The sequence below is a fragment of the Macaca thibetana genome, chromosome 14 (genome assembly GCF_024542745.1).
Source record: "Macaca thibetana thibetana isolate TM-01 chromosome 14, ASM2454274v1, whole genome shotgun sequence".
Taxonomy (NCBI): domain Eukaryota; kingdom Metazoa; phylum Chordata; class Mammalia; order Primates; family Cercopithecidae; genus Macaca; species Macaca thibetana.
In genome coordinates, this window is record NC_065591.1 from 80,329,421 (window position 1) to 80,356,231 (window position 26,811).

Here is a 26,811-nt window from a genome sequence, read left to right on the forward strand (position 1 = left end):
TGGAATGGGTTAGGGTACCTGACATAAAAACTCTTGAATTGGTGGAGCTACAGTCATCAAATTCTATCAACAAGTCCCAAGCTGATGTCAGTACTCTAGAGACGCACATGGGAATAATAAATTCATGTGCAGATATCTGGGCCCATGCCTTGACCTGAGCCTAAAGACTGAACTCATTGGTCAACCTGCCTGTAAAAGATTTACAACTGTGAAGTTTTGTTTGGCCCTGAGAAAATGCTTGTATTTTTTCCTTCATGGATATACGGAAGAGCCAAAAAGTAGAAAACAACATGTGAAAAGTCACCTTGTTTTGGCAAACAGCCTAGTTATAGCAATATTCTTCGAGTCTGTAGAACAGAAAAAAAAATCCCTAGGTTTTTCACTTGGCTGTATGACCTGAAACTAGCTATTACTTATAAGTCTGGTATGTGAAATAGTAACAGCTGCATTTGGGATAAGCTCCAGCTCATCTTAGAATATAGAATATAGAAGTGTGCTAAACCAAGGTTGCTGACAGAATGTGTGGGCACATGTGGTGCGAGTTGTTGAGGATTTATGAAACCTCTTGGCAGGGTCAACTACAAACAGAGTGTATAGACAGCTTTCCAAGCACAGTTGTTAAGTATGAACTATTGCTAGAAAAGCACTGAGAGACCAAAGGACCCTATTGTTTTGATACAAGGCTGAGTGAAGACTCAACCCTGCTACAACTCAAAATATCATTTCAATGGCATGATTCCTTATAGATTAAAAGTGTCTACAAGTCTTAAATGACTGTGTCGAGTCATTTAAGAATTTGCAGTAGAAGATAAATGTGAATTCTGATAAGTTCTGGTACTTAGTGATTTCTCTGGGGACTGACCTATAATTATGAGTTTATGTTCTTCAAGTTCCTCTATAAATAATGAAAGGTAAAATTTCAGAGAAAAAAACAATTTAGTCCTTAACAAGGAAGAAAGTGATCCAGCTGGAGAATAATAAAATAAAATATGACTTATAACTCACTTGCTGTAGGTACAGCAAACAACAGAACAGAACCTCAGCCCCATTTCTGGATTACCAAAAATCAAATTGTTCCTGTTTCAGAATAGTTCCATTGCACAAGAAAATAGCCGAATACAGGGAATAACATGACAAGCATGTACAGAGAAACCACAGAGATGATTTTTATTTATCTATGATCATGTGAGGTTCCTGTCTCTTAGTTTAGGTGTCTGAAATGTGATAATTCCCAAAGCACATTTTGAACATCAGCACCAATGCTTTTTTCCTGGCCACAGGAAATGGGGCTTCTTCTCTCTCTATCTTTGCTCATTTGGGATGTCAGGGAAGGGGAAACATGACCAGGAATCCTAGATTAACCACAAAGGAGAGAAAGAGACATTTCAGGATCAAGTGTTGGCTGTTGTTCAGTCTCTACTGTCTAGAGGAGAATCGTAACAATACCTTCCTGGAGAGTCTCCATTCTCGTCGAATAGGATCATATCTCCAGAAACCCCAGTAAAATTGGTTTTCATCAGGGACTCCAAAAGTTTCCGTCCATCAATTGGCTTCATTGCATCACAGAGTCCTGCATAGCCTGGGCAGAGGGACATCTGCATGTTGTGGAGCCCATAGGCCATCGAATAGATGGCGTTGATCACAAATCCCATTTTGGAATCCTGAACATGATGTGTTTTCAGAGTCAGAGAACCTGTTGGGAAACAAATTAAGCATAGCTTTGAGATACAAATCTACTCTCGCGATATTCCTGGGTACTGAATAATGGGTTGCCTGTAATTAGAGAATGCACTGGAACAAATTTATCAGAGTTAGAACCGTGGATAATACTGAGAAACAGTACCAACATAACGGGACTAATATCTTCTGTATTCAGGTTTTTCTTCCAAAACTCTGAAAAAAGTTCTGAATCACCAACAGTAGCAAGATCCGCTTTCTTCCATAACCAAACTCTAAGTATGAATGCAGGATAGAATTGTATTTCTGTACCACAAAATGTATCTTAAGGACAGATTCATTTCATTAGTATCAGCTGTGATAATATACCTTTTTGGTTCAGAAATCCTCAACAAACCTCCAGTTTCTAAACTATTATGTTCTCTTACCTGGCGATATTCCACCATCGATATAAATTTACCTATTTAGATTTATCACCCAGTACTTCTAATCTCAAAGCATATGCTCTCTATAAACTGGCCTATTTGAAAGTTATAAAATATAACATTTAAACTCCTTTAATTCATTAATTAATTCAGTAAACATTTATTAGAGTCAGAATATGCACAAAGCTGTGTAATTTATCATCTAGGGAAAAAAAGAAGATTTGAACATGGAGCTTGTACATAAGAAACTTGTCCAATAACAGAGATAAATTATGCAAATACAGTGAAAGGTAGAAGATAATAAATCTGTAAAACATGTGGAGGTAAAATCTATAGAGGCCCAAAGGAGTGAGATATATCCGTTCCAATAGAAGGTTCTTGGGAATTAAGGAACTACAGGAACTAAAGTTTGTTATTGATGATTGATTTGACAAATATGGACTTAGTGCCTGTTATTTCTAACTGCTTAGAACTTGCTCCGAGTGAGGGACATCATGCTGAACAAGACAGACGTGATTCTTGCTCTCATTTACTTAAAGTCTAGAGGGCAGATGAGCATCTATCTAAGCAGGCAATTACAATGTGTTTTGATAAGGGCTGAGACAGGACTGAATAGTCAATCAGACCTGGAAGCTCTCTGAAGCTGAGCTTTAGGCTAAGTATCAATCAGATGAAGGGGGAGAAAGAGTGGTCCAAGCATTTTTAAAGAATAATAGATAAGATACAGCATGCTATGTTTGGGAGACCTTAAGGAAATCAAGGACCAGCACAGAGAGTAGGAGGTAGGAGAAAGGAGAGAGCTAAAATGGTAGAGGAAGGCAGAGATGATTAAGCCATGTTAAGATTGCTGCATTTTGGCTAGGCGCAGTGGCTCACGCCTGTAATCCCAATGCTTTGGGAGGCCGAGGCGAGTGGATCACTTTAGGTCAGGAGTTCAAGAACAGCCTGGCCAACATGGTGAAACCCCATCTCTACTAAAAACACAAAATTAGCTTTGTGTGGTGCCGGGTGCCTTTAATCCCAGGTACTCAGGAGGCTGAGGCAGGAGAATTGCTTGAACCTGGGAGGTGCAGGTTTCAGTGAGCCGAGATGGCACTATTGTACTCCAGCCTGGGCAACAAGAGGGAAAGTCAGTCAGTCTCAAAAAAAAAAAAAAAAAAAAAAAAAAAAAAAAGATTGCTGCACTTTATCATAGGAGCATTGGGATTCACTGAAGTGTTGAAGCTAGGGAGGGACATGATCAGATTTCTGTTTTAGGAAGACCATTCTGACTACATTGTGGAGAAAGGTTTAAAGGGCTGTAGGAGTAGGGCTGTCAGAGAAACTCATTAAGAGGGAATGCAGTGATCCCAATGACAGAAGAAAATGTTCTTGGCTGTGGTAGAGGCCACGATTATGGCAAAGGTGTCTAGGAAGTGAAATCTATATCCAGGTCTGGTGATTGTAGAATAAATAGGGTTAAGACATATAGGAAATGTGTGGTAAAAAAAAAAAAAAAAAAAAAAGGTGAAAGAAAATGCTGAGGTAAAGCCAGAGCTTATCATTTTGGAAGAAATGTTTCCTTTAAGAAAGGTTTTTTTTTTCCCCCCAACAACAACAAACAACAACAACAACTCTCCAAAGATAGTATGGTGCTTTATGGCTTCCCAAATTGTAGAGGCCTATTATCTCCATCTTGATTGCTGGCCCAAATACTGACACCTTAAATTTCCCCAGTAGAGAGTCTCCCTAGAGAAACTGGCATAGTTCATTCTGACATAATATAAGATGGGAAGTCCTGCTTCTATCTCAGGACTAGACAATGGTCCCAGGCTACACTCTAGGCAAATCTTACAATTTCATTCCCCACACAGACTGGATTCATATTTCCACATTTTACTTCACACTGCTGGAAATTCCATGATTCTAGTTGCCAAGTCAAACACTTTTGAATCACTTTTGACTCCTCTTTTTCCTTCATACCTTCACAACTCTTATTTATCTTCAAAATTTATCTGGAATTAGACTGCTTAGCACTAATCTACTTCTACCAGACTCAGTATGTATCCTCTCCTGTCGAGATTATAGCAATAGTCTTCTAACTGATTTCCTACTTTCTCCTTTTGCCCATCTTCCTTGCACTCCAGCTTGTTTTTAGCGCAATAGCCATAATAATTCCCTTAAATAGAAGTCAGATCATAACAATCCTCTGATCAAACTTCCCAGTGACTTTTTTCTTATTACTAAAAGTAAAAGCCAAAGTCCTTGCAATGGCCTTCAAAGACATACAGAAGCCTGCCTCGTGGTATTTCACCCCCTTTTCCTTTGACTCAATCTCAATATTCTTCCCATAAATTATTCCACCCTAGACACACTGACCTTCTCCCACATCTTCAAATATGCTAGGCATGCCCCTGCCTCTGAGCCCTTGTAATTGCTGAGTCCTCTACCTGGAATGCTCTACCCACAAGATTTGTGCAGGACAGTTCTCCAAATGGCCTTGGACTGACCAGGGTTTCCTCCCTTTCTTGCTTGTAGTTCTCAACAGTAACTGTATGATGGTCTGATAATGTAATTTACTGAGATAGAGAGAGACTGGCTAGAAGAGCCTAGGCTCTGTTTCAGTCTCACCAGAACAGAATGTCCTTCAAAGATTTAGCACAGGAAGTCATGTGACCCCAGGATATAACACCCAGTGCAGGCTGCTTTCCAGGGTCCCTTGTCTGCTATGAAAGTGGGTTACATGCAGTTGAGACTCCATCCACCCTAGGCAGCTTTCTGAGCCTTGGGGGAGCAGCTCACAATGAGTCCTAGGCTTCTGATGTTTTTTGCTGCCTATCTGTAAGTAATAAACCCATTTCACATAACTTGCATATGAGTATGTTCTGTCACACAAGTTGGTAACCAGTGCATAGTGAGCTTGCTTCACAAGTCGCAGAGCATATTTCCTTCCCAATTTCTGACTTTACTCAGGCATCATCCTCTCTGTGAGACCTTCTCTGGATATCCTGTCTAAATTGCATCTCTACCTCCCCCCACCAATACTCCCTATCTTCGTTTGTGACATTATTTTCACCTTACCAACACCTAACATATTTTATAGATTTATCTTATTATCTTGCTTATTGGCTATCTCAAACACTACTCACTAAAATATAAGCTCTATAAAAACAGGGAGTTTTTTTGGTTGGTTTGTTTTTGTTTTTGTTTTTGTTTTGACATGGAGTCTCGCTCCATCACCCAGGCTGGAGTGCAGTGGCGCGATCTTGGTTCACTGCAAGCTCTGCCTCCCGGGTTCATGCGCTGGGACTAGGGGCTCCCGCCACCATGCCCCGCTAATTTTTTTTTTTATTTTTAGTAGAGACGAGGTTTCACCATTTTAGCCAGGATGGTCTTGATCTCCTGACCTCATGATTGGCCCTCCTTAGCCTCCCAAAGTACTGGGATTACAGGCATGAGCCACCGCGCCCGGCCCTGATACTTTCTTTTTTGTTCTCTACTCCGTGCCTAGAACAATGTCTGGCACACACTTGGCCACCAATAAATATTTGGTGAATGAATTAAATTAACAAACTGTCTTCTCTAGACTACCCTTCTATTTTACTTTTTCTCCCTAATCCTATACTAATACTAGTTCCAACCATTTTCTTCCTCCTACTTTTATTTAGGTTCAGGGGTAAATGTGCAGGTTTGTTACATGCGAAAATTGTGTTGCTGAGGATTGGTGTATAAACGATCCTGTCACCAAGGTAGTGACCATAGTACCTGATAGGTAGCCTTCCAAACCATAGCTCCCTACCACCCTTCCTCTTCAAACAGTCTCCAGTGTCTGTTATTTCCATATTTATATCCATGTGTATTCAATGTTTAGCTCTCACTTATAAATGAGAACATGTAGTTTTTGGTTTTCTATTCCTGCATTAATTCACTCAGTTTTTGAATTTTGAGCTTGATCCATGTTGCAGCAAAGGACATGGTTTTTTTCTTTTTTATGGCTGTGTAGTATTTCACGGTGTATATGTACCATATATTCTTTATCCAGTCCACCACTGATGGACATCTTGGTTGATTCCATGTATTTGCTATTGTGAACAGCACTGTGATGAACATATAAGGGGATTTGTCTTTTTCATAGAATGAATGTTTTTCCCTTGCATATACACTCAGTAGTGGGATTCATGTCTGTTCATATTATTTGCCCATTTTTAAATGGGATTGTGTTTTTTCTGCTGATTTAAGTTCTTTACACATTCTGGATATTGGACCATTGTTGGATACATAGTTTACAAATATTTTCCCCAATTCTGTGGGTTGTCTATTTACTCCGCTGATAGTTTCCTTTGCTGTGCAGAAGCCCTTTGCTTAATTAGGTCCTATACATCAATTTTTGTTTTTGTTGCAATTGCTTTGGGGAATTTAGTCATAAATTCTTTGCTAAGGCTAATGTTCAGGATGGTATTTCTTAGGATTTCTTCTAGGGTTTTTATAGTTTTAGGTCTTATATTTAAGTCTTTAATCCATCTTGAGTTAATTTTTGCATATGGTGACTGGTAGGAGTCCAATTTCAATCTTCTGCACACAGATAGCCAGTGATCCCAGCACCATTTATTGGATAGGAAGTCCTTTCCCCATTGTTTGTTGTTATTGACTTTGTTGAATATCAGTTGAGTATAAGTATGTGGCTTTGTTTCTGGGTTCTATATTCTGTTTCTCTGGCCTATGTGTTGGTTTTTCTACCAGTACCATGCTGTTTTGGTTGCTGTAGTCTTGTAGTATAGTTTCAAGTTGGTTAGTGTGATGCCTCTGGCTTTGTTCATTTTGCTTGATTTGAGGTCTTTTTGGTTCTATATAAATTTTAGGATAAATTTTTCTAATTCTGTGAAAAATGAAAGTTTGGTAGGAATAGCAGTGTATCTGTAAATTACTTTGAGTGGTTTTGCCATTTTAACAATATTGATTCTTCCTAACCATGGGCATAGAATATTTTTCCGTTTGTTTGTGTCATCTCTGATTTCTTTCAGCAGTGTTTTGTAATGCTTATAGAGATTTTTCACTTCCTTGGTAAGTAGTATTCCTAGTTATTCCTTATTATTTTTTTCTTTTTTGGCTATTTTAAATGAGATTGTGTTCTTGATTTTGCTCTGAGCTTGGACATTATTGGTTTATAAAAATGCTACTGATTTTTGTACATTGATTTTGTATCCTGAAACTTTGCTGAAGTTGTTTATCAGTTCTAGAAGCCTTCTGGTGCAATCTATGGGGTTTTCTTGGTATAGATTCATATCGTCTGCAAAGAGAAGTAGCTTGACTTCGTCTCTTCCTATTTGGATGCCCTTTATTTCTGTCTCTTGCCTGATTGTTCTGCCTAGGACTTCCAGTACTACATTGAACACAAATGAAGAGAGTGGATACTCTTGTCTTGTTCCAATTCTCAGAGGGAATACTTCCAGCTTTTGCCTGTTCAGTATGTTGGCTGTGGATTTGTCATAGGTGGCTCTTATTATTTTGATGTATGTTCCTTCGTTGCCTAACTTGTTCAGAGTTTTTAACATGAAGTGATGTTGAATTTTATGGAAGGCTTTTTCTGCATCTGTTGAGATGATCATGTGGTTTTTGTTACTTCTGTTGTGGTGGTAAATCATATTTATTGATTTGCATATGTTAAACTAACCATGACTCCCAGGAATAAGGCCTACTTGATGGTGGCTAATTAACATTTTCATGTGCTTCTGAATTCTGTTTGCTAGTATTTTTTGAGGATTTTTGCATATATGTTTATCAGGAATATGAGCCTGTTGTTTTCTTTTATTGTTGTATCTCTGCCAGGCTTTGATATCAGGATGATGCTGGCTTTGTAGAATGAGTTAGGGAGGCGTATCTCCTCCTTGGAATAATTTTAGTAGGACTGATACTAGCTCTTCTTTGAACATCTGGTAGAATTTGGCTTTGATTCTATTGGGCCCAGGACTTTTTTCGGCTGGTAGGCTTTTTATTTCTGATTCAATTTCACAATTTGTTATTGATCTGTTCAGAATTTTCATTTCTTCCTGGTTCAATCTTGAGAGTCTGGGTGTTTTCAGAAATTTACCTATTTCTCCTAGGTTTTCTTGTTTGTGTGCATAGTGATGTTCATAATAGTCTCTGAGGATATTTTGTATGTCCGTGGGGTCAGTTGTAATGTCACCTTTGTCATTTCTAATTGTGTTTATTTGGATCTTCTCTTTTTTTCTTTATTAACCCAGCTAGCAGCCTATTAATCTTGTTTAATCTTTCAAAAAACAAACTTTTGTGTTCATCGATGTTTTGTATGGATTTTCACATCTCAATTTCAATCATTTCAGTTCTGATTTTGATTATTTCTTATCTTCTCCTAGCTTTGATGTTGTTTTGCTTTTGTTTTTCTAGTTCCTCTTCCTTTCCTAGGTGTGATGTTAGGTTGTTAATTTGAGATGATTCTAACTTTCTGATGTAGGCATTTAGCGCTATAAACTTTCCTCCTATCAATGCTTTAGCTCTGTCCCAAAGATTTTGGTATGTTATGCCTCTGTTTTCATTAGTTTCAAAGAATTTTTTGATTTCTGCTTTAATTTCATTTTTTAATCCCAGAGTCATTCAGGAGCATATGGTTTAATTTCCATGTAACTGTATGGTTTTGATAGATTTTCTTAGTAATGATTTTTAATTTTTATTTTGCTGTGGTCTAAGGGTATGTTGGGTATGATGTCAATTTCTTTGAATTTGCTTGGACTTGCTTTATTCCTGAGCACATGCTCATCTTAGAATTATGTGCCATGTGCAGATGAGAAGAACATATATTCTGTTGGTTTTGGATGGAGTGTTCTGTAGATGTGTAATTAGCTCCAATTGGTCAAGTGTTGAGTTTAAGTCCAGCATATCTTCATTACTTTTATGCCCTGAAGATACATCTGACATTGTCAGTCGGGTGTTGAAGTTCCCCAAGATTATTGTGTAGCTTCCTAAATCTCTTCATAGATCTCTAAAAACCTGTTTTATGAATCTGGGTACTCCAATGTTGGGTACATATACATTTAGGATAGTTGAGTCTTCTTGTTTGTATTGTAACTCTTACCATTATACAATATGTATGTTGTCTTTTTAAAAATTATCGTTGGTTTAATGTCTGTTTTATACAAGAAAAGCTACCCCTGCAGTTTTTTGTTTTCCATTTGCCTGATAGATCTTTCTCCATGTCTTTAGTTTTAGCCTGTGGGTTTTTTTACTTGAGACAGGTCTCTTGAAGTTAGCAGACAGTTGGGTCTTGCTTCTCTATCCAACTTGCCATTTTATGCCTTTGAAGTGGGGACATTAGCCCATTTACACTCAGGATATAAATTGATATGTGAGAATTTGATCCTGTTATTGTGCTATTAGCTGCTAACCATTTTTAAAGGATCCAAGAACACTTCCTTCATGAAGACCACCATGATTGCAGATATTAAAATTAAGTTGCACTTTGAACTCTGGATCATTTTCTCTAGACCTCTCTCTGACACTCTATATTCCTTATTATAGAATTGTGGGAATACTTTAGGGGAGCAGAGTTGGAATCATTCATTTCCTAGGTCAGTCTTATACCTACCTTTCCCTATTTAACATGCTAAGTAAAGAAGAGTTTACTCACTTAATTGATTCTATTTCCAGAAGACTGGGTATTCAGTGGCAATCTCTGGGGCCACACATAGGTGCTTTACCTTGACCCTAAGCCATGTTCTGCAACTCAGCCTCCCAGCCACTATCAGAGTACAGCAGTAAATGTTTTTCTGACTGTTATAAAAGGTGCTGGTTTGAGTCTCATTCTTTTGTTTTTCTCTCTTATGAACAGGGTATGGAGATCTATGTTTGAATCCTGTTCTGTGTCTTCCTGGCTCTGTGACTTGGACAGGTTACTTAGTTACTTAACATTCAGTTTAATCATCTGCTAAATGATGACCCTCATTTTACAAGGATGATATGAGAATTAAATGTTATAGAAAACTCATAAGTATCTCACACAGAGCCTGGCACAAGATGCTTCATAAGTAGTAAATATATCAAAATGTAAATCATAATAACCTTTAGTAACTATATATTTCTGGTCAAGACTTTAGAGTATAAAAGGAAGTGAAAGGTCTCACCTGATGTGATACCCATTAGACTCTCAGGCAATCACCGTTTAGCTTTTTTTTCCTGATTTTTATTTATGCCTTGTCCACAATAGACAGCAACTGGCACAAAGGCAAATCTGAGCCTTTTTAATTTGTAAATTAAATCACAGTGTTTAGGGCATGGTTACTATACTGTTTATTGAATTGAATGGGGAAAATATTGACAATTTGCATTTGTTTGGCACTTTTCAGCATAATTTTGCATTTATCTGTTATGTGCCTCAACACTGCAAAATAGACATGGACAGCAGAAATTATCAACACTGTATATATAAAGAAACTGAGCTGTAGACAAATGAAGTCGATTTCCTATGGTCACTCAGAGAGTAAACCTCAAAAGTAGACAGAAACTTCTAATGTCATGACTAGTTTTCTTGTTATACTATATTGTTATTCTTTGGAAAGAAGAAATCCCTGTATCACCTTTTAAAAAATTATTCTAAATAAGAGATAAACTTAGGGAAAACAAATGGTAACAATATTGAATTTTTCCTATATAGTTCCATGCGTCTGTTCTCTCAGATAATGCCTGCTAGCACTGCCCAAGACCTGGGCCCAGATATGTACAGAAGGGGCCGATCAAAGCAAGAGCTTAAAACCTGACGGATGCACATGTTTGTTCACAGTTTGTTAAATCATTTGTTATTATTGAGCATCTGGAAAAAACTGGCCTATTTGAGTGGCATTAGGATCTTGTAGAAGTCCCTGGTGACTATTTTTTCCTAATCACCCAAAGGCCTAAGTGATTGCAGATTCCTCCCCATCAAAATAATAATAATAATAATAATAAAACAATAATTGGAAAACCAACAAAATACCAGAAGAGAACAAATAGAAGTTTAACTTTTGTAATTAATTTCTTATTAAGTCATTTTGATGCTTATATATTTTGCAGAAAGAAATCATAATTAGTTTTAGCATTCATGAGGCATCAGGAGTTCAGTTCATAGAAATCCAAGTTTAAATTCTGCCTGTGCCATTTCACCTACTTTCCAGCCTTCTTCCTCCACCAGAGAAAGAAGCACATGGCTGACCTTTCACCTTCTTCAGGTAGCTGAGAGAGCTCCATTGAAATGTGTGCTAACAAAATCAGGACTTCACAAAATGCTTTAATCTCATAAAACTCAATGAGCTAGGGGCTATTTCCACTATAGATTAAGAAACTAAAAAAAAAAAAAAAAAAAAAAAAAAAAAATCAAAGTTACTGTGAATAGCTGGCAAGCTTAGATTTTTTTTTAAATTGGGGACGGGGTGGTTGGTATCCATATTTACAAGAGACATTTGTTAATACATTAGTCTCAAGATTATAGATGTGGTGAATATATTGGTAAATTGGGGAATTCTCTTGCCTCTTATCTCTGTAGGTTTAGGTCCCCATCTATCTCCACTCCCCCCATAATTCCACACATGGCTGAAGGGGGTGAATGTGCAAGACGACATCGCACTTTGTGTAGAGAATGCCTCTCAACTATTAAGAACAGCAGAGCATAGCATATAAGAGCACAGATTCTGGAAGTAGACAGAAGGTTATAACCATAGTTCTGCCATTTTCTTCTGTTCACTGTTACTAGCAAGTTAGTTAACCTCTCTGTGCCTGAAAAAGATGGTTTTAAAAATGGTATCTAGCAAATTTAGATGATACTTAAACAAGTTTATACTAACAAAGCATTTGATAAAATAAATTGATTTATGTTACCTCATCCCTAACCCAAGTTTGTTAATATGATTTATTTCTTCACATTCAAAATATAAAGATCTGGGAGAAGTATGTTGCCAGAGGCATTAGCAAGTGCAAATATGCCTAATATGTTCTTTGAGGAATAAAAGAAATGCTGAAGCATAATAAGGGGAAGATAAGTAGGATATGAGGCAAGAGAGGAAGGGGGTTGGATGAGGTAGTGCTTCGGAGTGTTTTTTTTTTTTTTTTTTTTAAACCAGAGAAACATTGCTATCTGATTTTCATTAATTTTTTTTTTTTTTTACTTTGCTGCATGGAAAATAGAACAAGAGTGGGAAAATGGGGAAACGCAGGAAATACTGTGACAGAATGCTAAGAGATTATGGTAGCTTAGTCTAGGGAAGGATTCTGAATATATTTCGAAAGCATAGAGAATAGAATGTACTAAAAGATAGGATGTGGAGTGTTAGGAAAAATAATGAAGGATGAGTCCAAGTATTCAGTTAAGTAAGTAGACAGATTAGAGTGTCATTAATTGAGAAGTGAGAAATCACTAATACGTAATTATGATTCTGTTCTGTTTCCCTATAATACTGGTACTGACTTTTATCATATATTAAACATTCAATACAAAAATTGCCTGTTTACATAACTATCTCTAACCTGGATCTAAGGCTCAGTTTTGCTGTCTTGTGACATTGGTAGTGATCTGTCACTGATTTCCAGGACACTGTGGACTCCCTAGAGACAAAGATTCTGTGTTTTTCACAGATGTAGCCTTGTGCCTAGCATAGCACCTGACACACAATTGGCTCTATTAATATATGTTAAGTACATGAATGAGGCCAAAGGGATGACAGGATGCCTCAAGGAGTGTGATCAAATAACAAGTCTCATTCTCAGATCGTCAAGTCAGTTTACCAGACAGAAAGCATTCCTTTGTAGAACAGCACTTGTTTAAACAAAACTAAACATAGCAATGCCAATTTACAGCAGGATCTGTTAGGTGGACCAGACAATCCCATCAAGCAATCTCATGTATTTTTACCATCTAATAAAACTACATGGGAGAAATTTTGGTCCAATCAAGATGGAGTAAGCACACTCTGATTCTCCCACTGAATACAGCTAAAAATCCTGGACGGAGCTGGAGAAGCTAGTTGAAAACTCTGAAAAATAAGTAGTAATAAGTGGATTGGGGAAAAATAACAGAACTCAAAACATCACTGAATCATGCATGAGTTTCTTGGATTTTTTTCCCTAATATCTTCAGATTTAGACTCAAAAGCAGCCAAATCATGGAAGTGTGCACCAGATGCAAGCAGAAAAACTCCAAGAAAAGTTCTTTATTTCCAATCTGAGGAATAGAAAATGGCACCCTACAAACCAGAGAGAGTGGAGAAAGTTGTATTTTTGTTTTCTTCTATTCAAGCCCCCAAGTAACCCTGGCAAGGTGATAGCAAGTGGTGGTGGCAAAGGCAAAAGTGTCTGGTGGATGCTTTTAAATCTAAGGATGGAAACCCTTCTCTGTGACCAAAGGAACTATATCCCAAGAGTGTGTGTGTGTGTGGGGAGAAATTCTCTGTTGGTTTGTTCCTTTCTCTAGCCTTTCCCCACTTGGTTCCCATGGCAGGGTGATCTTAGGAACAGAAAGTGAGAGGCAGAGGTGAAAATTAAAGTCTCAGATCTCTAGCCGGAGGACCAGGAGGTGGGTGGGAGAGGCTGGAACCTGGAGTGGGACAGGGAGACAGTAAGGGCAGGGAGGCGGAGAGTGCTAAGGAAGTGGTTCTATAGCATTGAGTATGAATTCTTAGTTTCCCCCTAAGTTGTACAGGCATTGATTTGACTCTGGTCAGCATACCAACCTTTTGAGAACTAAACTATGGGATGGAACAATGCCCAGGGCTAAAGACTGACCACTCGATGAGGCGTATGTTTGATAAACTTTGATAGCACTGCAAAGGCTTTGAAAACTGAGAGTTGAAGGTGCAGCATAAGAAGGTAAGTGGGAACTTACAGACTAATGAGGTTGTTTGCCTATACTTAACAAACAAACAAACAAACAAACAAGAAACAGTATTCTCCATTAGATTTAAATAGCACCCAAAATTTCATAACATTATATTTCAACTGTCCAGAATATGGCAACTGTATACAATTATTTGGGAGTGATGTAAAGAGCCCAGAAACTTTTACTAATATTCTGGCTTCATTTCTAAATTCAGACTGTTGATACCATCTTTCTTTAATGATTTAGTAGAACTCATTGAGTTATATTCAATTCTTTGTTCTTGCTGCTTTGGCCCTAGAGAGAAATTCTGGCTCATTAAATAATTTATTAGTTGACTCATTCAGAGATTAAGTCATTGATTAAAAAGACATTTATTGAGTACTTACTGCATGTCAGACACTGTGCTGGACGCTGCTGACAGAAACATAAGTAAGATGAATCTGTGTCCTCAAAAAAAAAAAAAAAAAAATTCACCATATAAGGTATGAGCTCAGTGGTAGAAGCTTGTGGGGACCAAAGGAGTTTCATCATATTAGGCAAACTTTAAAGTCTTAAATGTACATAATAAAATGCTTTGTTTTATTCAAAGTTCTTTTCTTATCCAGTAATGGTAGGTATGTTAATTAGTTGGCATGATAGTCCACCAAAGAACAGGACTTCATTCAGTAGTATTTACTTCGTTCAATGATTATTTTTTAGGGTCTGCTGTGAGCCAGGATTAACCTAGCCATGAGGTTCTGTACCAAGCAGTCTTACCAGGTACTCTCTGGCTAGATCGGCCTCACAGCAGCATGTAGAGAGGAAATGGAAGCAGGAAAGGGCTGCTCTTCCTTCTTTTTTTCTTTATTCTAAACTAGATCCTTGAGTTAGACCACTTAACATTCATTCCTAATTTTCATATTGTTTAAACAAATCAGAAGCCTCCAAGAGGATTAGCAGAAACTACAACTCTCCAATCTGTGATTATAATTTAACTCTATAGGGCCTCAAAACATGTTCTTTAATTCATCTGGGAAACCAGAACTTTGAAGCCTAGTAGCTGTTAAACAAAGGAAAATCAGACTGTCTTAACAGTGCAGAATCAAAGAATATCTGAGATACAAGAGATTTCAGAGAACATCTATTCTACAAGCTGAAGAAAGGAAGCCCTTGGGCTGAATTTGGCCTTTAGATATGTTTTATTTGGCCTAAATGCCGTTTTATGGAAATTTCACATTAATATCTAGCTTTGTGGATTCTCTTGATAATCAGAAGATGTGACAACACTGGCTCCATTTTCTCACATGGCAAATGCTCTGGACCCTGTCTCATCCAAGATTGTGACCTTCTAATTTGGTCCAATAAACTAATATTACAGATAAGGAAAATAAGACCAAGAGGACTTACCTAAAGTCATACCTTTAGTTAGTAGAAGCTAGCCTCAGAATACTTGCCTCCTAATTTCTTGAATAGTGTTATTTTCATTATGTGAGGCTAAGGAACCATTGTTTAAGAATGATTTTGGCAAATTAACTCATGACCATAGAGTAATAAAACAAGCAGCAGTTTATTTTTTTAAAAAAATCTTGAGTTAATTCTTTGTGTTAGTTCTTATTCTAGGTACTAAAATACTTTCAGATTGTCCTCACGGTTTCTTCTGTACCGATTAGTAAGGGAAGGATAGTAAAAGGAAGGAAGATATAAGGGAAGGGATCCAAGTATTTTCTTGGAAGATGATTATAAAATCTGGAAAATACCATTGGATAACATACTATAACATTGCAATGAAAAAGAAAACTGCAGTAAATCAAATTCTCCCTACTCTCATTTATTTTGTGAATCTACTCATTCTTTATGCATATGGCAAATGGATTTCAGTTATGCACAGTGGATGATACCATATTTTTTTCTGCTGTGACAGAAGGGCAGGACATCCCTCCAAGCCAGAATTAATCTTTTGTCATTATATGCTCCCACAGAAATGTGTTTATATCTCTATTACAACACACAATACTCTCTGCCATGCATTAGAATTTTCTATGTGCTTGTCTGTGCCCACCACAGAGTAGGAACTCCCTGAAGGCTAACATTTGTCATGTTTATCTTGGATCTTCCATAGTTTTTAACACCATGGCTTAGACTAGGCAATCCATTTCTTCATTTTGCATTTGCTAAATGCCTATTCTGTGCAAAAGCCTCTAAACATATCATGGGATTCAGAGATTACTTCAGAGTAGAAAATCAGCCCTATATGGATCAGACACACATTGATCTTGTTTATCATTGTATTTCCAGCACCCAGAACACTGTTCAACATTGTCAGTAATATAACAGTGGATCATACTTATGATGGTTGAAGGTGGAATAGACTTACTATATGGAATCTAACAGAAAGTGGGCCCAACAGAGAAATGAAGGTGCATAGAAACTGATGTTTATTTTCCATCAACCATTTTTCCATGTTGCTTAAGAGCCCGTGCAAGAACAGCTTAAGACCATTCAGTTGTTGCTCCTACCCATTCAGTGGCCTGAGCAATGGGAACTGCAGACCAATCTTCTGTGGCAGGCTGAGCACTCCAGTCTTCAGTAGGGAACTGCTGAATAGGCACAGAGGGCACCTGCACACCTTCAGACCAGTCTGAAACCTCAGGCTGAGTAGTAGTGATCTCAGGAGCTGGAGCAGTCCATTCACCCTGAAATTCCTCCTTAGTCACTGCGTTTTCAGCAGCAGCCTGCTCTTCTTTTTCAATCTCTTCAGGATCTCTGTAGAAGTAGAGATCAGGCATGACCTCCCACGGGTGTTCATGGGAAATGGTGCCATGCATGCACAAAACTTCCCAAGCCAGCATCCACTACATCAAACCCACTGAGTGAGCTCCCTTGTTGTTGCATGGGATGGCAATGTCCACATAGCACAGAATCTGTGTTACACAGAGCAGTGGTAGGTAGGTTAACATAAGATGCCTCCGTGAGAGGCTGGTGGTCAGCCCTGGGGTCAGTAACCACAAGAAGCCGTAGCTCCTGGAAGGCTGCCTGGATCTGGTTAGTGAAGGTTCCAGGAGTGAAGCGGCCAGCAATTGGAGTGGCTCCAGTGGCAGCAGCAAACTTCAGCACGGCCCTCTGGCCAGTTTTCCTGGAGGATATAACACTGACATCAGCAGGGTTTTCAATGGCAACAATGGCACGAGCCGCCAGCAGAAGCTTCTCCCAAGTCCTCTTCAGATTTATGATGTAGATGCCATCACTTTTATAGATGTACTGTTCCATCTGGAAGTCAAGATTAGTGCCACCTATGTGGGTTCCTGCCGCAAGGAACTTAAGAACATCCTCCTCCTTCATTTGCAGGACATCAAGGGCTCTGGACATCGTGAAAGTTTCCCTTTAAGTTACGACGGGAATCCAGAACAGTGCCCTATGGACCCCTCTGTAGGTAGCGCGGAAAGCAGATCAAGTTTAATAAAACAAATGACTAGCTGTTGATTTAGGGCTTAGGCGGTGACTAGTGTTCTAGGGAAGAAAAAATATTCTATGAAAGGGCTGGAGTAACTGATGACATCACATAAATCATTCATCCTGTGCGTAACACTACACTGCCTATTCTTTGTCAGGCAGCATGGCAATACTGGAAACCCAGAGCTGTATCCACATGCCTGTAGAGACACCAGTTCCGAATATTTGCAGCATCTCCCGTTTATAATTGTGCCCGAAACACAGGCCGTTGACCTCTGAATGCTCATATTGAAATGCAAATGAACACAGCAGCCGCAGAAAGAAGAGGCTTCTTCAGGGAGCTTGAAAAATTCCACAGGGATTGCACACACCTCTCCGCGCAGAACACCAAATTTTACATTTAAATGATTCACCATGAACAGCCGGTTGGCAGCCCTCTGACGACTCTGTTATTTTAGATACCATATCTCTCATTCACATTACAGTATTTTGCAGAACTTCCATATGGCATGTAAATGAAAGGAGAATTCCACAGGGGCATGAGGGCTAATGGTTATGATACTATTTAAAAGATTGTGTGGCAAAAACCATAGCATTAAAGTCTTCTTGCTATACTAAGACCAAACTCCTAGACCAGACTTTTCCCACTTGGCCCTATCGATCTTCATCGCCACCATTCTTTTCCATGAGTTATATTTTAACTGTGTTTTGTAATGTTTCTGAAGATGTGGCTTTCCCATTTTTTTCCAATTAGCTTTTTGTCATACGTTAAAATACAATCTAGTGGTCACTGTACGATGAATCCTTGATAGCGTTTCCCAGGTAGAATTGAAAATGATTCTTTTTTCAGGGCTCCCTCACTTTGAAAAGAAGGAAAATAATACTTTCTTATAGAGTTGTGAGAATTAGAGATAATACATATGGAAGTTATGACCCCACAACAGGTACCAAATAATTAGAAACTTGCTGTTGTTATTATACATCTAGTACAATTTACATACACAAGATCACTATTAGTATATTTCTATAATTAACATACTCCATCTTTGAAAATTTGAGAATTACTGTGCTTATTTATTCACACAGTGTTCTAGAGTTTATGCTTCCGACAATGAGATGCAAAAAATGTAAGTTCCTTTAAGATTTTATTTCTAATTAAAAATAATGAGCATGCTAAATGAGAATTCCATCTCTTATAATAAGCACTGTAATTGAAATGAAGTAGAAAATTGCAAAAACGAATTACATTGCAGTATGTAAACCTTCTACAAAGAATTGAACCAGAAAACGCATAGTTCACAAATTGCACACGTGGGAGATTAATCATCATCTCTAATACAAAAGATTTGATTAGGGTAGAAAGTAGATCTGTATAAAATGTCTAATATTGAATCATTTTTATCAAAAAGTATTTTATGAAGCTCCCTCTTCTGAGTGTAGTGGCTATTTTGTAAGGTATAGATATTCCTTTAAAATCACAATGTTATTTTCAACCATGACAATAATTATTTTCTATAAGCCATTTTACTCTGAAATATTTCAAAGGTAGCCACTAAAGAAGAGATAGGAGAGGAAAGTATCCCACAGGTGCTACATTTTAGGTACTTTACACTTATGACCTCATGTAGCCCTCACAGCAAACACATAAGCTAAGCATCATTTTCTACCCTTGCTTAGATGACAACATTTGAGCTCCAAGAGTTAGAATAAAATGTTAAATGACATAAAACTAAAACATAGTTGGGGAGAATTTCAAACACAGTTCAGTCTGACTCTTTCGACTATGTCATCTGCAGTATACCTAAACTTCTGCAGTATACCTAAAAGGAACATTTTCTAAATTATTATCATGTTTAAAAAGAAGTAACAAAGATAAGAAATTGCTTAAATACACTATCCACCTTACCATTATGAATACACATTTATTTCACTATAACCCAGACTTGAATTCCTTTGATTTATGGGATCACACAGCTCAGTACATAGCTCAAGAGCTGCATGCTGGAGGGAGCTACGAGGAAGGGGTGGGGGCGGCAGACACCTGCCTTCTGACATCTGATCTTTTAATCAAAACCTGATATATATGCATTTATTTATTCAATGAGTATGTATTGAACACCAACTGTGTGCCAGGGTTTTCCAGTTAACAGAGATTGCAGTAAATATTTCTTAAGAATCTAGTGTGTCCTAATATCCATAAAATTGCAGTAGAGGAATTAGTCTCATGCATATGCATATGGTTTAGCTTATTTGGAGTCATATAACCTAGGTTTGAAACTATTTTTCCACTTACTAGTTGTGTAACCCTGGGCAAGCTTTATTTATTTATTTGTATTCAAGAAAATCTATTACTTTTTTTAAAATTTCTTTTAATGATTTATTATTATTATACTTTAAGTTCTAGGGTACATGTGCACAACGTGCAGGTTTGTTACATATGTATACATGTGCCATGTTGCTGTGCTGTACTGGTTAACTCGTCATTTACATTAGGCATATCTCCTAATGCTATCCCTCCCCCCTCCCCCCACCCCACAACAGACCCCAGTGTGTGATGTTCCCCACCCTGTGTCCAAGTGTTCTCACTGTTCAATTCCCACCTATGAGTGAGAACATGCAGTGTTTGATTTTCTGTCCTTGTCATAGTTTGCTCAGAATGATGGTTTTTAGCTTCATCCATGTGCCTACAAAGGACATGAACTCATCCTTTTTTATGGCTGCATAGTATTCCATGGTATACATATGTGCCACATTTTCTTAATCCAGTCTATTATTGATGGACATTTGGGCTGGTTGCAAGTCTTTGCTATTGTGAATAGTGATGTTATAAACATACATATGCATGTGTCTTTATAGCAGCATGATTTATAATCCTTTGGGTATATGCCCAGTAATGGGATGGCTGGGTCAAATAGTATTTCTAGTTCTAGATCCTTGAGGAATCGCCACACTCTCTTTCACAATGGTTGAACTAGTTTACACTGTCACCAACAGTGTAAAAGTATTCCTATTTCTCCACATCCTCTCCAGCACCTGTTTTTTCCTGACTTTTTAATGATTACCATTCTAACTGGTGTGAGATGGTATCTCATTGTGGTTTTGATTTTCATTTCTCTGATGGCCAGTGATGATGAGCATTTTTTCATGTGACTGTTGGCTGCATAAATGTCTTCTTTTGAGAAGTGTCTGTTCATATCCTTTGCCCACTTTTTGATGGGGTTGTTTGATTTTTTCTTGTAAATTTGTTTAAGTTCTTTGTAGATTCTGGATATTACCCCTTTGTTAGATGGGTGGATTGTAAAAATTTCTCCCATTCTGTAGGTTGCCTGTTTACTCTGATGGTAGTTTCTTTTGCTGTGCAGAAACTCTTTAGTTTAATTAGATAATCCTGGGCAAGTTATCTACTCTCTCTAAACATTACTGGATTTTTGTTAAAAGGACACTAATAGTAATTGTGTCATAAAATTTGATGGGAGCATAAAATGAGATAGTATATGGAAAGTGTGGATAAGAATAGAACCTAGCAAGCAACCGCTTGTTAAGTGTTAATTATGATAATGATGATAATAAGACCACTTATTTTTTATTTTTTCAAGACAGAGTTTCGCTCTTGTCACCCAGCATGGAGTGCAATGGCGCAATCTCAGCTTACTGCAACCTCCGCCTCCCAGGTTCAAGCGATTCTCCTGCCTCAGCCTCCTGAGTAGGTGGGATTATGGTGCCCACCACCATGCCTGGCTAATTTTTCATATTTTTCGTAGAGACAGGGTTTCACTATGTTGACCAGTCTGGTCTCGAACTCCTGACCTCAGGTGACCTGCCCGCCTCAGCCTCCCAAAATGCTGGCATGACAGGCATGAGCCACCGTGCCCAGCCTGAGACCACTTATATTGTCCTCAATTATCAAATTAAGCTATAGAAATCTTCATGATTGGGCTGCATAAAATACAAATCGCTTTTCTAATTTTGATGGACCTCTTATTTTACCTAGATTATGGAAAACTGTATTATTTTTTCATTTGGGAAACTGAAGTAGCTTTTATTCCCCTGTGTTCCTTTTACTTGACTGCCAAGCAATGGGAATGTAACCCAGGCTCAGTAAATTGGCAGCTGTATTCCAGGAATCTGGAGAAAGCTAAGTAAAGCAAAAGAATGATCAGTATTTATTTGCAATCATGTTCGTGATAGGGTGCAAATGTAGTCATACTCTGGCCAAATTGCTAAAAGCGGTTTCCTGCTTCCTGGAAGCCTATGGACCTGGGCCAGCTTTCCAAACTTGGTCTTCTAGCTACCAGTACATCCGGGTGGTGGGGGTGGGCAATATTCTTTAAACCAATACTGTTTATGTCATTTATTTGTCTTAAAAAAGTCAAACTAAAATTGGTTTTTAGTGATCGCAACGAAACCACTGGCATGAGTCAAAATGTTGTTTGGAAAAGCAACCTGCAATCAACTGGATACATATTTACTAATTATTTAAGTTCCAATTCAACTATTGATTTTTATAATAATGAGTGGCTTGGCTCTCTTCAGTGTTTGATGGGCTTGTATGAAGGCCTACAGTCCAAGAGAATTAAATTATTTAACTTTATATTAAAGTCAAACCATGGACCAAAAGTTTTCCTGAGCCAAATTATTTAAGAAAGAAAATGCAAACGTCAAATTCAGTTCACTACTGGCTTCTCCTGATCTGGAATAGCATATGCCTCGCACCCTGGAACCTGATTTCACAAGGGAGAATACCTTCCAATTATCTGTGACTATTTGAATCTAGTAATTCTGTATAGAGAAAGAATCACCAGATGAATTTTCTTCCCTCTCTTGTCTGCTGAATAAGCTTAATTAAATATTGCCTGAGAGGATAAGAGAAAACCCTGGGCCATGCCTTATGGACGTACTTATGTACGTACTCCAAAGAGAATGAGAAACATGGGAGGAAGGAACAATGACAAGAGGGAAACTGAAATAAGAAACTAAAAATTTCAGGCTGGGTATGGTTTCTTATGCCTCTAATCCCAGTGCTTTGGGGGACTAAGATGGGAGGATCTCTTGAGCCCAGCAGTTTGAGGTGGCAGTGAGCTATGATGGCACCACTGCATTTCAGCCTGGGCAACACAGCAAGACCCTAACTGTAAAGAATAAAAATTAAAAATTAAAAATTCAGGCATCAAGGGAACCCTTATTGCAGAAAATTTGCTATGTGCTTCTTAGACAATCAATTAAAACATCAGTTTTGCTTTCTAAATTTTTCCATGTGATATTCAATAATACCTGGTTATTCAGGATTTTAAAAAAAACTCTTTGAAGTTATTTACTATGTTTCAGACTTAATTTTCCCCTGTGTTAGAAACAGAGGTAAGATATTGATACAACTAAGATGGTGTTATTGCTAGGGGATCTAGGAATACAGAGTTGTATAAAACTATAGCTACTGTTTTGCATGAGGTTTACTTATGTGATACAGTCTTGCCAAACAATGACCGTACCTCATATGTGAAATTAAAATGCTTTATTATTCAAACCATGGTCATTTGGAATGAAGTAAACCTAAATTTTATATCAAAGGGATCTATTCCTCAGCCTCAGATGCAAATCTTACACTAGTAGGATTTGGCAGCTCTACAGGGAACAGGCTAAAGAACTCAAGGGTGCCAAAGATCCAGAGAGCCAGGATTTCTACCTCACTCAGAGAACAGGGAACAAAATGGCCAGGCTTGCCTCCAGATAAGAATATGCCCTACTTCAACTTACTTCCATAGCAAGAGTGTATGAGGAAAGAGAGAAAAGGCTATACCAGTGTCCCTGACTTTGAATCCATAGTACCTCTGCACTCTATCACAGGTGGCCCAGTAAGTATCCTGGAATCTAGCCAAATTGTTACACAAAGAGTAATTTTTCTAAGGAAAAGTCCTTAGAAAAGAAGTATTGGGTGGATTTTCTTCTTCATGGGTCACAATTTGACATTCATATTAAAAATTGTTAAGCACTAGCATCGTACCAACATTATCGTATAGAATTGTGGGCCTGAAAAGGCCATGCAATTTACTCTTAAGATGCTGTAACCTAGAGGGAATGTTTAATTGGAGAGAGAGGGAGGGGGGCAAGGGCTGAAGAACTACCTGTTGGGTACTGTGCTCACTTCCTGGGTGATGGGTCTAACCATACCCCAAACCTCAACATCATGTAATATACCTTTGTAACAAATGTGTGCACGTACCCCTAATTCTAAAATAAGAGTTGAAAAAGAAATGAAAATAAAAACAACAAAAAACCAAGCAAACAAAGAGCAATAACACAAATCCAAACTCTAGAAAAGAAGAGAGAATTTGTAGCTTGGGTCAAAGGAGAAAGCTATGATGATTTCTCCTGTGCCATAGTCTAGGCAAAACACAAAAATTCCAGGTAGAATTCAGAGGTAACAGGCAGTGAGCTCTAAGAAATGTCACATATACAGAGCACGTTTTAAATGACTAGCTTATTTTATTTTATTTTATTTTATTTTTACCAGATTACCTCACACTAAACTTTCACAGACATGCTTCTTGGACAATTCTTCCAACAATTTTGTAAATTGAGAGCAGCCTTTACAGGTTACACCAAATATAGAGAGATTTAACAACTTGCCTAAGGTCACAGAGACAGAAAATGGCAGAGAAGCACTACTGCTAAACACAGCTTTGTATAATGCCATGGATTACATAGCTATAGTATAGATAAGAGGTTTTAGATCATAAAACATTCTTAAATGTTGCTTTTATATTTTGCTAGAATTTCACAGATGTAAAACATGCCAATTAAAGCAGAATATATAAAGCAGTCTAATCGGAAACCTTCTGGCAATAAGAGTTTGCACTTAGTTTATAAATGCACAAACCTCTCCACTGTGACTCATAGAGATTTCTGACTTCCATTTATTTGAGTTTCATTTCTCCATACAATGTAATTTTTGGTTGAATTCTTTCTTAGATTTACATTCTTTTATTCTTGGCTCTGTGAAATTGCTAGAAAAAAGTGCAGAAGAAATATGCCTAATAATGTTGTAATTTATTGAGTTTTACTAAATGACAGAGACTATGTATTATGGACTAAATTATGTCCCCTCAAATACCCCCAATATGTTGAAGAAACTCTAATTCCAAGTGTGATGGTATTTGGAGATGAGGTTTTGGGAAGTAATTAGGTTTAGATGAGATAATGAGGGTAGCCTGTTCATGACAGGGTTAATGTCCTTAAAAGAAGAGATACCAGTGACTTGATAAAGAAGACATGAAAAAAATTTGATTCATGCCTTGAATTTCTCTCCCTTTCTGCCAAGTGTGCACATAGCAAGAAGTAGGCTATCTGTAAGTCGGCAAATAAGACCTCACCAGAATCCAACTATATTCACATCCTGATCTCAGGCTTCCAGCCTCCAGCCCTGTGAAAAATAAAATGTTGTTTAAACCACTGTGTCTATGTTATTTTCTTATGGCAGCCCAAGCTGACTTAACACTATGTTAAATGCTTCATAGGTACTATTCCATGTTCTTTTCATAAGATTTCTATCTGCTAGGCATTTAATATTATCCTAAATTTACAACTGAAGAAAGTGAAGAAAGAGAGTTTAAGCAATTTGTCCAGTGTCATAGAGCTATTAAGTGGCAGAGCCAGGATATAAATCTAGCCTGTCAAATGCCAAAGCTTGTGCAAAACCACTTTACTGTGATGTCTTCAATGTGCATAACTTTTCATTTCCATAAATCCAGCATTCACAAATCAATCAATTTAATCACATTATCACATTTATGAATACGAGATACATGAGTTTACCTTACATTTCTTTGTGGAACATTTTTTGGGTCTGATGGACCCAGCTCTTCCTGTAATTACTATCTGAAAGATGCACATTAGGGACAGTTTCTAGCCTTCTATTCACTCTTAGTAATTTTGCACCAGGGATTCTTCATTACCACTGCATGTCATTAAGATGTCAGTCATACTCCTCCTAATTGCCTGTACAACAGCAACATGTGTACACTTCAAATTTGAAATATTTTAAGCAGAACTCACCTTCTCTACCGCAATCTTGCCCCTTTCCCTATTTCTCTATTTACAAAATTTTCTCAATCACCTAAAATTGAATCCTTTATGTCACCCTTGCCTTCTCCCTTTCCTTCAACCCTGCAGAGGATCACTAAGTTTACCTCATTCTTCTGTCACCTAACAATAACTTCTATGACACCCTCAAATTCCCATTAGCTTAATAAAATAAAGGTAATCTCTCCCTCACCCAACAAACTCTGAATTATACTGTCAGATTAATCTTTTTAAATGTGGCTTTTGATTACATCATTTTCTTCAAAAATCTTCAACAATTAAGATATAGAAGAAAATTCCTCAAATCATGGTTCGACATGCATGATTTAAAAAAATCTTTTCAAACTTAAATTCTCAGTCTTATTTGTTATAATCTGTGACACTGAGTAGGATATGTATTTTCTCAACTCCATTATTCAGTTTGCCAAGCTGTTTGAGCTTGAAATACTCTGCCTCCAACTCCCTGTCTCACAGCCCAACCAAACTTCAGGATTCAATTCAAAGACTAGCTATGTCATTAATCCTTGATTTCCCCAGATGCATGAATTCTCTACTTCTCTAACGCCTAGAACCACATTAAGTCACATTTCAACTATTTTCTACTTATTATGTATAATCTTGTATTGAAGGTATTCCCAGATAAATTATAAGATGGAAGAGATTAACCACTAACTATTCTTGGCCTCTTCTCTTGTAACTCTTAAAACTAGTTCAGGATCATGCTTAATGGATGTTAAAAAGTGATAATTTGATAAAGAATATATGAAAGAAATTTAATTCATGCCTTGAATTTGTATCAATACTTCATTGAAAAGAAATCATGTGCCATTTAGGTTATATTTAATGTCTGCTCTGATAGTCATGAACCCTTGAGCTGATCAGTAAAATGTTTTGCAAGCAACAGCTCAAATATCCTGGATCTATTCCAAAATAAATTGAATTTGCAGGGTCAGTGGGAATCACTATGGTAACAGTTGGATCCTTTAATTCTTGTAGTCACTTTGGTGTAGACTGGCATTTACATATCATGACAAAGGCCTGCTGCTGTCCATCAGGAGCAGGAGAAAGGTATATCAAGTCATGATAATTAACAATAGTTGCTATGACAATAGACTCAAGTAACCAGTAGCTTAATACAATAAAAGTTTATTTTTTGCTTATATCACAATCTAATATAGATTGTGAAGTGCTCCTGACTCTTCTAAGTGACTCAGGGAGCCAAGCTCTTTCTAACGCATGATTTTGCCAACTTTGGATCCCTTTTTTTCTAGTCACATGAATGTAGGAGGGAGATTGAGACCAGGATCTTTTGTGTATTTTTAGAACGCAGGCCTTTAAGTAGCACACATCACTTTAGCTCATATTCTGTCG

The 26,811-nt window shown here is 37.6% G+C and overlaps 1 protein-coding gene and 1 pseudogene across 4 annotated transcripts in view; both read right to left on the bottom strand.

Moving 5' to 3' along the window:
- The window catches only part of GRM5 (glutamate metabotropic receptor 5), a 573,672-nt gene that overhangs the window by 99,286 nt on the left and 447,575 nt on the right, over nt 1-26,811 (bottom strand). For all 4 annotated transcript variants that reach the window (XM_050755524.1, XM_050755521.1, XM_050755522.1 and 1 more), the window contains exon 5: nt 1,447-1,693. In XM_050755524.1, the coding sequence (XP_050611481.1) occupies nt 1,447-1,693 (247 nt within the window). The remainder of the gene's footprint in view (nt 1-1,446; nt 1,694-26,811) is intronic.
- On the bottom strand, nt 16,376-17,351 carry LOC126934762 (40S ribosomal protein SA-like; annotated as a pseudogene).